At 42.7% G+C, this 10,933-nt stretch overlaps 1 protein-coding gene across 1 annotated transcript in view; it reads right to left on the minus strand.

The window, feature by feature from the left end:
• Window positions 1-10,231: 10,231 nt before the first annotated feature.
• Window positions 10,232-10,933, minus strand: part of KCTD1 (potassium channel tetramerization domain containing 1) — a 195,453-nt gene continuing 194,751 nt past the window's right edge. The window contains exon 6 of the mRNA XM_011939291.1: window positions 10,232-10,629. Within this exon, the coding sequence (XP_011794681.1) occupies window positions 10,471-10,629 (159 nt within the window). The 3' untranslated portion in view covers window positions 10,232-10,470. The remainder of the gene's footprint in view (window positions 10,630-10,933) is intronic.

Raw genomic sequence — 10,933 nt, forward strand, 5'->3', positions numbered from 1 at the left:
TCTACGCAGCTTTTCCCCTAGGCTTGGGTGATTTCTTCCAACACATGCACTGATCAGTATTCAGCTGATGAGTCTCTTCTGTTCTTCAGTCTTGTCTTTCTGCATGTATCTCTCCCCTCTCCATTGCTCTGCCCTGTGAATTCTAGTTGCCTTGGCTTCCCTATGCTACCGTCTCCATCTCTTCAACTCAGGGAAAGCATTAGTCTCTGTATGGGTTACCCCTCCCTGCAACATGGCCTGGAAACTTCCTCAAGGCAGTTAGCCAGGGCAACCACAGGGCTCACCTTGTTTGCTCTCCACCTCACAGGGATCACTGTCCTCTGCTGCCTCATATTCAATGTCTTGAAAATCATTGTTTCATATATTCTGCCCAGTTTGTGAGTTGTTTTGGGAGGGAGAATAATCTGCTACTTCATATTGGCCCAATGTGGAACTCCTGAATGACTTTAGATTAGGCAAAATCTAAAGTAAACATCAAAAGAACCAAAGTGCTTAAGGGATTTAATATTACTAGTAATTGATTCTCTATTGTATGTCAGTTATTATACTTTACATTAATTCTTATTTAATTTAGTGCTTATGAGTAGAAATAAGTTCTCTAAGTGCTGGAGCGAGGAACATGAAACCCATACTCTGCCTAGTTCTGCAAATAATAGACTTCAGTTGTGCATTTCATCTGTCATCGACAATCATTTAGTTAGCACTTACTAGGTGCTAGGACATAAATAAGTCAGATTTCTTCCACTGAAGATCTTAAGGATGGCCATTAGATTAGTAAACATATACATGTAGATATTTCAATATTAAGTGGTAAGTATGATAATAAAAGTACAAATCGGGTGCTTTAGGACCATAGAGAGGGTCACCCATCTGAGGAGCACATGAAAAGGTGGTGATGGGTAAAGAGGGTCTTGAAGGATGAGTGGCAAGTGATTAAACAAATAACAGGATAAATGTGTTACAAAGCAGGGAGACTCAGAACAATATGACAAACAGGACATGGTGGCTCATGCCTGTAATTCCAGCATTTTGGGAGGCTGAGGCAGGAAGATTGCTTAAATCCAGGAGTTTGAGACCAGCCTGGGCAACATAGTGAGACCCCATTTCTTTTTTTTTTTTCTTGAGACAGAGTCTTGCTTTGTTGCCAGGCTGGAGTGCAGTGGTGTAATCCCGGCTCACTGCAACCTCTGCCTCCTGGGTTCAAGTGATTCTCCTGCCTCAGCCTCCTGAGTAGCTGAGATTACAGGCATGTGCCACCATGCCCGGCTAATTTTTGTATCTTTAGTAGAGATGAGGTTTCATCATATTGGCCAGGATGGTCTCAATCTCTTGACCTTGTGATCCACCCACCTTGGCCTCCCAAAGTGCTGGAATTACAGGCATGAGCCACCGCACCCAGCAGTGAGACCCCATTTCTACACAAAATTAAAAAAAAAAATTAGCCAAGCGTGGTGGCGGGTGCCTAAAGTCCTAGCTACTCGGAGGCTGTGGTGGGAAGATCACTTGAACCTGGGAGGTCAAGGCTGCAGGGAACCATGTTTGTGCTACTGCTGCACTCCAGCTTGGGCAGCAGAGTGAGACCCTGTCTCCAAAACAAACAAAACAAAACAACAGCAAATAAAAAAAAACAAATATGACACTAAAAGTATTTTGTAGGAGGCCAGGGGTGGCCCCAGGTGAGGCTGAGGGGTAGGTAGAGTTGGATCAAGGAGGCTTGGATGCCACACTAAGGAGACAAGATGATTCTAAAAATAACAAGGAAACACTGTCAGGATTTTAGCAGGGGAGTAACCAGGCTGCAATGTGGAAGATGGATTTTAAGGGGTGACAATCTCAATTCTCAACAGGAAAACCAATTAAGATCCTATGGAAATGGTCCATATAGGAGGAATTGATCATATGACATTGGTAAGTGGAGGTAGGGGTGGAAAGGAAAAGACCGATGGAAGAAATATTTAGATGATACTTTCTGTAAAACTTAGTGACCATGTAAGTACGGGGATTGCAGAAATGGCTCCCTGATGTGAACAGAAAGGAGCATCCTGAACTGAAATAGGAAATCTAAAAGGAGAAACAAAAGGCCCAGTGGCCAAAATAAGCTCTGTTCTTGATAGTCCAATGGAAATGCTTGGCAGATCCTACATCTATCATTGCTTATGACACAATATATTGAAACGATGGGTTTACATGGCTTACCCTCCTGCCTGACTAAAAGTCAAATGGCAAGGTCATGTCTTATTTGTCCTGTATCCTCAGGGCTGGCTACCCCACCCAAGCTCTGGGAGAGTTCTGCCTGCAGCACAGGTGACCGGAAAGTCATCGATGGTTGAGATCTCCCAGGGAGAGGAGAGGAGACTGAGAAAAGCAGTGACATGCAAGAAGAAGACATTCACACCTGGGGTGAGAATTTGAGAAGTAAGTGACCTGGTGGCCTTGCATTGTCTGTGGCTCTTCCGTGGGCCCTGTGAAAGGCCACCTCAGGGCGGGCCTGCAGCCCTGTCAGTGTCCAGGCAAGTCATTCTCTTTATATGCTTTTAATATTAACACGAAGGCTTCTAGTGATTGTGTAGAAGTCATCTCCATCCATCACTTGACTAACTTTGCTTGGAAGAAAAGTGGGGAGTGGATGAGTGGAGGAGGGGTGTTATTGCAGACTGGACAGAGGCAGGAAGTTATTGGAAGAAAGAATTTGGGGTGTGCGTATAGTTTTTCTCCCACTCCTTCTCTACCTTGAGGAAAATAACTCTGATTTTGATATTATAATGGCAGTAGGGAAAAGATTATACAAGTCAATATTCTGTTTTATAAACACATCTACAATGCTTAAACTAAGAGCTATAACTGAATTATTTTCATGAATATGCATTCTACTTAGAATTTCAAATTTTCTGTTATGTGTTTAAGAGACCAAACATTTAAGAATATGACTTATAGAAGAACAACATCTTAAATAATTTTTTAAAATTTCAAATAAAGAGCAATAATGGATGAAAATTTAAATTTTAGGGGCACATAAGCCATCTACCCCACACCATTGCCCCTTGTCAAGCCAGTTTCCCATTACTCCTGATTAACTTAAAAACTCAGCTGCGTCAGATTGCTCAAGTTGCAGACCTTTAGATGATCCTGGAAGGCCTCCTCAAACTGGATTTAACCAACTGATCTTCCTTCTTTTCCAACGAGTGTGATCCTCTGTGACAAAGATTTGACCTTCAGCTTTTGGGACAGGCTTTCCGAGTCAAGTTCCAAAGTTTGAATGGAACGCGCAATACATGTTTCTGTGGCTTTTTCAGTCCTGCTGATCAACAGCATAATTTAATACTTGTACTGTCTGTTCCCTTTTCTGACAAGCACAATCTGATAAACAGATTGGGAGGAGCAGTGCAGCACTGTGTGATTCACACTGCGAATGAGGGGAAAAGGAGAGGTGGAGAGAGAACGAACCTGGAGTCACCTGAAATGCAGTCAGATTGAGCTCTCTGACGCCAACGTTTCAGCACATGCAAGGGAGCTTCATGGTAAGTGGTTAGGGTTATTGATTTACATTCCCCTTCAAATTCGGAAGTTTTGAAATCACTAAGTTTCAGAGAAACTCACCTAGATTAAAATACAAGGGAAAAGACGGACCTATACACCTACAGTAGGCTATTGTTACAGGTGGTAGATGCTATGGTAATTACTTCCTGTGCTGGTTTCTGTTCACTCAAGCCTCTGACAGCTTTTTAAGAGGAGGTGTAAGAATTCTGTAGTTGGTGGGCTATTTCCACTGGATTGGGCAGTTTTCTGCCTAATTAGGAAAGGATGAAGGCCCTTGGATTAAATGCCACTTAAGGACTTCCCTGCAGCGCCCCCAACACACATCCCTCCACCTCCTCCATTAACTCCCTTTGGAAGTATTCAATCTGAGCTTCAAAAGAATAGGAGATGTCAACTATTGTTTACATCAGTGAAATCATAAAAAGGCACATCACAAAAGCACACTCAAAAGATCCTTATTTACTGTTCTGAGGCTATGCTGGGGGGCACAATGACGTTACCCAGTGTTTTTAATACTTGTCTGAAGAGTCACTGTATTGGGCATTATTAAAATATGGAGTCCCAGGCTTTTCACTTAGAAAGTGGAATTCAGGCCAGGCATGCTGGCTCACGCCTGTAATCCCAGCACTTTGGGAGGCTGTGGTGGGCAGATCATTTGAGGTCAGGAGTTCGAGAGCAGCCTGGCCAACATGGCAAAAACCCTACTAAAAATACAAAAAACTAGCTGGGCATTGTGGCATGTGCTTGTAATCCCAGCTACTCAGGAGGCTGATGCAAGAGAATCACTTGAACCCAGGCGACGGAGGTTGCAGTGAGCTGAGATCACGCCACTGCACTCCAGCCTGGGTGACAGAGCGAGATTCCATCTCACAAAAAAAAAAAGTGAAATTCAGAAATCTGTGGGGAGATTGGGTAGAGGGGTGGTGGTGGGCTGGAATTATAACTTAAAAAAATGCCTTTTGTGTGTCTTAAGAACAGGCAAGTTTGGAAATCACTGATAGAACCCGTGATCAACTTTGATGGAAAAAAGCTGCCCGACAGTGACAAAGTCAGACACAATGCATATTCTCAGGGTGTTAGTCCTATATATGAATATTAGTCAGTCACAAATGTTATTAGTAATTCCTACCAGTAGATTCCTACTAATAGTTACTGCAATGACATTTGTCTAGTGTCTTGCAGTGGAGCACACTGCAGCTGCCAATGCCAGCAAGCTCATTTTTTGCATGGGTTGGAAAGGGAGAAAGAGTTGAGCTCAAAGTATGATTCAGACCTGGTGTATGTGTATGTGAATAAGTGTTGTTTTTGTGATCAGATTATATTATCAAATCAAACTAAAAATTTGCATCAAATTTTGATTTTTTTTTTTTTTTTTGAGACGGAGTCCCGCTCTGTCGCCCAGGCTGGAGTGCAGTGGCCAGATCTCAGCTCACTGCAAGCTCCGCCTCCTGGGTTTACGCCATTCTCCTGCCTCAGCCTCCCGAGTAGCTGGGACTACAGGTGCCCGCCACCTCGCCCAGCTAATTTTTTTTTTAATTTTTAGTAGAGACGGGGTTTCACCGGGTTAGCCAGGATGGTCTCGATCTCCTGACCTATCCGCCCGTCTCGGCCTCCCAAAGTGGTGGGATTACAGGCTTGAGCCACCGCGCCCGGCCTGATTTTTTATAAAGTATGTCCTCGATCAACTTAGTTTTTGTGATCTCACATGCAATCCCACCCAAATGGAATTTTTCTAGAGTGTCTAAAATTGTTTTATTTCATAACTCAGAGTTACAAACTCCTAGTTTGCAGATGTCTTGTTTGGGCTGTACATTTGAAAAAAAAATGAGTTACTCCAATATTTACACATCTAGAGATTTCACACAAAAGTCTGGATTCCCAGGTTTTCTAGAAAAATGAGATGTTTAAGTACAAGGACGCTGTTCCCCTATAGCTGCAACCTGCTGGGGTTGAGTAGGGGCTGCTCCTTTGAATACTCCAGTTCGGCTATCTCTTACTGATTCATGTAACTTGCCCTGCCCTTGGAGACATCTGAGTTTGCCGCCCCAACTCTAAAGGTGATGTCTTATTTTCTCATACATCTTTATGTCATCAGCTCTTAGCCTGCTTTGTAGATCATGAATGGATGAATGGGAAAAACAGCCACTTAGCTGCCCCTCCCATCAACAGACTATTCCTGGACAGTCAAGCCTACAGACTCCCTAAATGAGTATCTGCCCACCTTCTGTGATTCTCCAATGGTTCCAGTCCAAATCCTTGTCTGGCAGTCAAGATCAGCTCCCCTCTCACACTCCCAAAATCCAATTCCACCTTCCTTTTCTAGCCCATGCTTCCCTCGTCCCATACCATGTGCTTGACCCTGCCTTGTGCTCCTCCAGCTCAGAGCCTCTGCCCCGCCCGCAAATACTCCTTCCTTGCAAAGCCTACCCATCTTTCAAGTGCCACCTCCCCAAGGATGGTTTTTCTAATATCCCTGACTAGATATGATCCCATATGATTGGGCATTTCTAGAATCCTTGGTTTGTAAATATGAAATGACACATATCCCATTGTGCCTTGGACTGTAGTTAGGTATGCACATACCTTAATTCACCGCTAGATGTGCAGAGAGCCCTGCTCCTCTCACTCCCCAGAAACCCACAGCAGAAACCATGTCATGGTCACCCTAGTATCAGCGAAGCCAAGTATCCAACATACTGAAGAAGATGGTCAAAATACTTAACTACAGGAGTACATTTCCGTTATAAGGAGAAAATGCTATTAATTAATAATCTACTGCTTCCTCCTATTGCACATAATAACTTACTTTTTCTTAAATAGTTGTTTTGGGTCCTCCTTATAAAACTTAATTGAACATTAGCCTTAATCATATCCTTTATTTGATGTCTTAGGGTCTTCGTTACTTTAACCAAGAAATAGGGATGGATAATACAACCTCCAGTGTGGTCAATGGATTGAATGAGTTAACAGGTAAAGTGCTCAGTACAGGTCTGGCACACAGCAAACACTAAATGGATGACTATTACTATTATGGAGAAACTCATCTAATATTTGGAACCAGTTTATAAGTGGCTTGCCTTATTCTAGTTTTCTAAAATACTTCTTAGAAAAGAGCAGGTCAAATAGTGTAGCTTGTCTGCCCTAAAGATTTTTTATTTTGCTAAAAAAAAAAAAAGAGAGATTATTCCAACTATCAAAGATTCAGGCAACAGTGGCTTTTTTTGAGACAGTCTTGCTCTGTCGCCTGGGCTGGAGTGTAGTGGCACAATCTCAGCTCACTGCAACCTCCGCCTCCTGGGTTCAAATGATTCTCCTGCCTCAGCCTCTGGAGTAGCTGGGACTACAGGCATGCGCCACCACGCCCAGCTAATTTGTGTATTTTTAGTAGAGATGGGGTTTCACCACATTGGCCAGGATGGTCTCAATCTCTTGACCTCATGATCCACCCACCTTGGCCTCCCAAAGTGCTGGGATTACAGGCGTTAGCCACCAGGCACCGCCAAGAGTGGCTTTTTAAAAAGCAAACTTTTAGCGCGACCAAGGTAATGACTGATTCAGGAAAGGATTACCAATGGATGTTAAAACCATTTGGTGAGAGTGTGTTGAGATACAGGATATTTATAGTCTCATAGCATCATCCCATAGGTAATCATTAATTTCAAAAAGAAAAAGCTACCTTTACACTGGGTAATTTGGTGAATGTTACTTCAGCCAAGAGGCCAAAACTGCCATTAATAATATGGGCCAAACTGAGTCTTGCGATATGATGCACTGAGGACATGTTATCACCTATATAGTATTCTCGAAACCAAACAAACCTGACTCTACCAATGAGGGACAAATCAGACAAATCCAAATCATGCAACAATCTACAAAACAGTTGACCTAGACTCTTCCAATAAGTCAATGTCATGGAAAGATCCCCCCAAAGAAAAGCAAGGGGTGGGGGGTATTATTAATAAATGCAATGCGTAATCCTTGATCAGATCCTCTAGTTGCAAAGCACAGCTATTAAGATCCTTTTGGGGACACTGGTGAAGTTTGAACATGAACTTTATATTGAATAATAAATAGTAGTAAAAAATAAGATTGTGATTCATTCACACCTGTAATCCCAGCACTTTGGGAGGCTGACGGGGGTGGATCACTTGAGTTCAGGAGTTCAAGACCAGCCCAGCCAATATGGCAAAACCCATCTCTACCAAAAAAAAAAAAAAAAAATTAGCTGGGTGTGGTGACACATGCCTGCAGTCCCAGCTACTTGGGAGGCTGAGGTGGGAGAATCACTTGAACCCAGAGGTGGAGGTTGCAGTGAGCCAAGATTGTGCCACTGCACTCCAGCCTAGGTGACAGAGTGAGACCCTGTCTCAAAAAAAAAAAAGAAAAAGAAAAATGAAAAAAGAAAAGAAAAAAGATGATTCAATTATATTTTGACATTTTGATTGACCTGCTCTTTCCTAAAGTATTTTGGTATCTGGGAATCTACATGTTCCAAGACCTAAAAAGGTGAACATTACAAGTGAAATGTTTGCTCCATTGAACTGGATCAGAGTTTTTGTAGAAACAATGTGCAACTGGGATGCAGTCATATAAATGGACCGCAGAACTTAGAAAAGAACAAAGTGGATGCCAGTAGCCAAGGTACACCATTCTGTGCAGTATTTGGTTGGGACAATGCTAACTGCACATAAGCAGTGCTGGGTAAACATTAACTGATGACAATAACCAGCAGAGTCCCAAAGTGAGGCCCTTGCATTATTGATTTGAGGAAATTCTGCCTAACGAGAATGGATTGCTAGTAAATCATACAGCAATTTTATTCTCCTTTCAGTAGGACGTGATGACTGAGCAGCTGGTGGGAGCAGCCCTGTCTGTCCCCATCTGAGAGAGTGGTGTATTAGTCTCAAATAGGGAAATTACGCAGCAATGTGGAAGCCTGGCTAGCCATCATTAAAGTAATTCAGCATTTGGGCCACCTGTGTTTCAGGCAGTGATAGGAGCCATTAACAGCTCACTTTTAGTTTCAGAAGCCAGAGATATTTTCATTACTAGTGTCCTCAGGCATACACTTTTTAATTTAAAAAAAGAAAGTAAGTTCCGGATGGCAATAACCCATCACCACAGGAATATCTCTGCACCAGAAACACATTCTCGTTTACCTGTCAATCTTACCAACATGCCAGATCTATTTTAAGTGTCTGGAATGAGGAAGAGGAGGGAAGAAAGGTGGGGGTAGGGCCGATAGAAGAATCAGGGTCATCTCAAAAGCTGAGGACTTCATTCTAAAGTGCTGTTGAAATCTCAGGGTTTTTACTTCTCTGGCTAATAATAAAATGATAGTTCTGGCTCTGAGATGTTCCCTACTTTTTGCAAAACCATAATGCCCTACTTATAAGATGCTTTGGATAGGTGTTATGGTAGATTGAAGGTGGTCACAAATGCTTTGTTACTTTCCCCTACAGGAGGATCTTATTTCCCCCTCCTTGAGTCTGGGCTGGCCATGTGGCTGTTCAACAACAGAAAGCAGAAGAAGTGTACTGTGCCGTCCGGGGCCCAGGCTTTTAGAGAACTGTGGCTTTCTCTCCCTTCTTCTTGGAATCCGGTTACCATGTTGAGAGGGGCCCAAGCCACATAGAGGCCAACAGCCAAGTATTTGCAGCCATCTGGGTGAGCCATGTGGGACATTCCACACCAGTAAGACCCCCTGGATTGGAGCAGTGGAGCAGACGTGGAGCAGACGCAGCCCAGCGAAGGCCAGTATCACAGGCCAGAACAAAATGTTTTAAGCCATTAAATTTGGGTGTGGCTTGCTCTGCAGCCAGAGATAACTGAAAGAAGGAAGATTTACCTTGCTAACCAATGCAGAATAACCAAGCACATGAAATAACATTTGCTGAGTCAGAAGACCCCTGTCTGGAACAGGTGATGACATCCTTAGCCTTTAGTAGGTTTTGACTTCAAAACTGACCCCGGCTTTCAAGCCTCTTTTTGATGCTCAACACGGACAATTTCAAAAAGAAAAAATTTCACTTTAATCCAGCCTCACCCCCACATGTGTGTTTCACACAGACCGTCTTTTTTAAACAGAGTTTATTGTATTTAATACATTATAAAATTTGAAAAATTGTAGGAAAGCAGGAGACTTGAACTGGAGCAATTCTAACAAGGAATAATTCTGGCCCCTTGGCAAAACTGATCAGTTTTAAAACAAAGTAAAGTTCACATCTGTGAGGTGGACAAAAAAGTGTGACTTCTGTACAAACTACATGTAAAATTTCATGTCTAACATCTTGGCAATGTGCTCATGAGGGTTTTTCTGAAGTCCTGCCTGGTCCCTGCCTAAAGAGGGATGTGGAACCTCCATATACAAAGAAACTTGATTCAAGGTGTTTTGTTTTGTTTTGTTTAAAAAAAAGGAAAAAGAAAGACAAAGGAAAAAGAAAGAATGGATGGCTGTTGGCAATGGAAACTGTAAGGAGACTGTGTCCTCACCGCTCATGGCTTGTTTATTAGTCAGAGACCTCGGGAGGCCCAGGACACTTCACGGCCATCACAGCACCAACTGCGGCTATCACCTTTTTTTTTTCGTTTTTGCATTTCCTACCTTTTGACATATATATATATATATATATATATATATATATATATATATATATATATATATATTTATATTTTTTTATATATATTTATATATATATCCCAGCTATTTTATATATTATATATTTATATATTTTTTACACCTTGAGGATATCACTATTCCAATTGTTCCCATATGAATACAGGTGTGGTCTCTATTGGATATAAATGTGTCTTTTATTCGATTTTAGGTCCAGGACTTGGTTTGCTGTCCCAACTGCACATAAATGTCCCTTTTTTGTTTGTTTGAGTTATTGGTTTTGTGTGTTTTCCTTTTTGCATAAGAAGTATGTCCATTTAGTCCAGAGGCTCTTGCTTTATCCGGATGACAGAGGGTACGCGGGGCGTCCGCCTCAGTTCCCGCCGAAGGACGTATTCGCTGAACTGGGACGAGTCCACTCCTCCCCCACAGGAGCCCACGATTTCAAATCCTCTTTGCTGCAACCTCTCAAGGACCTGCGAGGACAAGACAAGCATCCAGTTAGGGGTGAGGTAAATCCTATGGCTACATAAACACCCCAAAGTTTGAGATAATGCGCAGCCCTGGTTCATCTCATCCAGCACCCATGTCCCTGTGAGCTGCTCCTTTCAAAGGAAGATCCTGGATTAACGGGCAGGAGAGAGGAAGCAAGCATCTCCAATGCCTAAAATGTGCCTTTGGGGGCGGAGCAAGATGGCCGAATAGGAACAGCTCCAGTCTCCAACTCCCAGCGCGAGCGACACAGAAGACCGGTGATTTCTGCATTTTGAACTGAGGTAC

This window comes from Colobus angolensis, unplaced genomic scaffold (genome assembly GCF_000951035.1).
Source record: "Colobus angolensis palliatus isolate OR3802 unplaced genomic scaffold, Cang.pa_1.0 Scaffold18, whole genome shotgun sequence".
NCBI classification, from domain to species: Eukaryota; Metazoa; Chordata; class Mammalia; order Primates; family Cercopithecidae; genus Colobus; species Colobus angolensis.